The sequence below is a fragment of the Varanus komodoensis genome, unplaced genomic scaffold, assembly GCF_004798865.1.
Source record: "Varanus komodoensis strain SLA01 unplaced genomic scaffold, ASM479886v1 scaffold6622, whole genome shotgun sequence".
NCBI lineage: Eukaryota > Metazoa > Chordata > Lepidosauria > Squamata > Varanidae > Varanus > Varanus komodoensis.
In genome coordinates this window covers 9,865-10,969 of record NW_025336300.1, presented here as the reverse complement: position 1 = coordinate 10,969, position 1,105 = coordinate 9,865, and the positions used below count along the sequence as shown (strand labels likewise).

Here is a 1,105-nt window from a genome sequence, read left to right as displayed (position 1 = left end):
GCAACATTTTCCCTTTCCTTTCCAGACATGAATGATTGCAACGCATGATCAGATACAGAGTATCCAAACAAGAATCAAGTTTTCTGTCTTCCAAAGACCACCACCTTCCTGTCTTATGAAGAAGCTTTAGGGTTCATATTAGCCTTCCTTGCTCTTGCCTTTTCTTTCATCACAGCTCTGGTGCTGGCTGTGTTTGTGAAGAACCACAGGACTCCCATAGTCAAAGCCAACAACCAGAAACTCACCTACACTCTCCTCATATCCCTGCTGCTCTGTTTCCTTTGCACACTGCTGTTCATTGGCCGTCCTGAGAAGGCGACTTGTCTCCTGCGCCAAACCACTTTTGGCATCATCTTCTCCCTGGCAGTTTCTTGTGTGCTGGCAAAAACCATCACCGTGGTGCTGGCTTTCGTGGCCACTGAGCCCGGATCAAGGATGCGGAAGTGGGTTGGGAAGGGACTAGCCAACACCATCATTCTTCCTTGTTCTCTAGTCCAAGCAGGTATTTGCACGGTGTGGCTGGCAAGCTTTCCACCATACCCAGGTGTTGACATGTACTCAGTGACTGGAGAAATTGTACTGGAATGTAATGAGGGGTCTATGAGAATGTTTTACGCAGTACTGGGCTATATGGGTTTCCTGGCCATTGTGAGCTTCGTAGCGGCTTTTCTTGCCCGGAAGTTGCCAGACAGCTTCAATGAAGCCAAGTTCATCACTTTCAGCATGCTGGTCTTCTGCAGTGTTTGGCTCTCCTTTGTTCCAGCCTACTTGAGTTCCAAGAGAAAGTACATGGTGGCTGTGGAGATCTTCTCTATCTTGGCCTCTAGCGCTGGCTTACTGGGTTGTATCTTTTTCCCAAAATGTTACATTAAGGTGCTAAGACCCCATTTGAACAACAGAGACCATCTCTTAAGAAGAAAATACTGAAAATCCTGTCTTTGTTGTTCTTTTTTATATGAGAGAAACGAAAAGAAGGAAACAGCAGCTACATCTCACATAATTGGTACCAGCTTTTTATTTGTTCCTCCTCTGCCACCACCAATTCCTCATCTGCCGCAACTGCCACCTCCTCCTCCTTCCCTTCTTTATTCATTTCTTTACCATT

At 46.2% G+C, this 1,105-nt stretch overlaps 1 protein-coding gene across 1 annotated transcript in view; it reads left to right on the top strand.

Moving 5' to 3' along the window:
* Positions 1-1,032, top strand: part of LOC123033708 (vomeronasal type-2 receptor 26-like) — an 11,057-nt gene extending 10,025 nt beyond the window's left edge. The window contains exon 4 of the mRNA XM_044450448.1: positions 97-1,032. Coding sequence (XP_044306383.1) covers positions 97-927 — 831 coding nt within the window. The 3' untranslated portion in view covers positions 928-1,032. The remainder of the gene's footprint in view (positions 1-96) is intronic.
* The last annotated feature ends 73 nt before the right edge of the window (positions 1,033-1,105 follow it).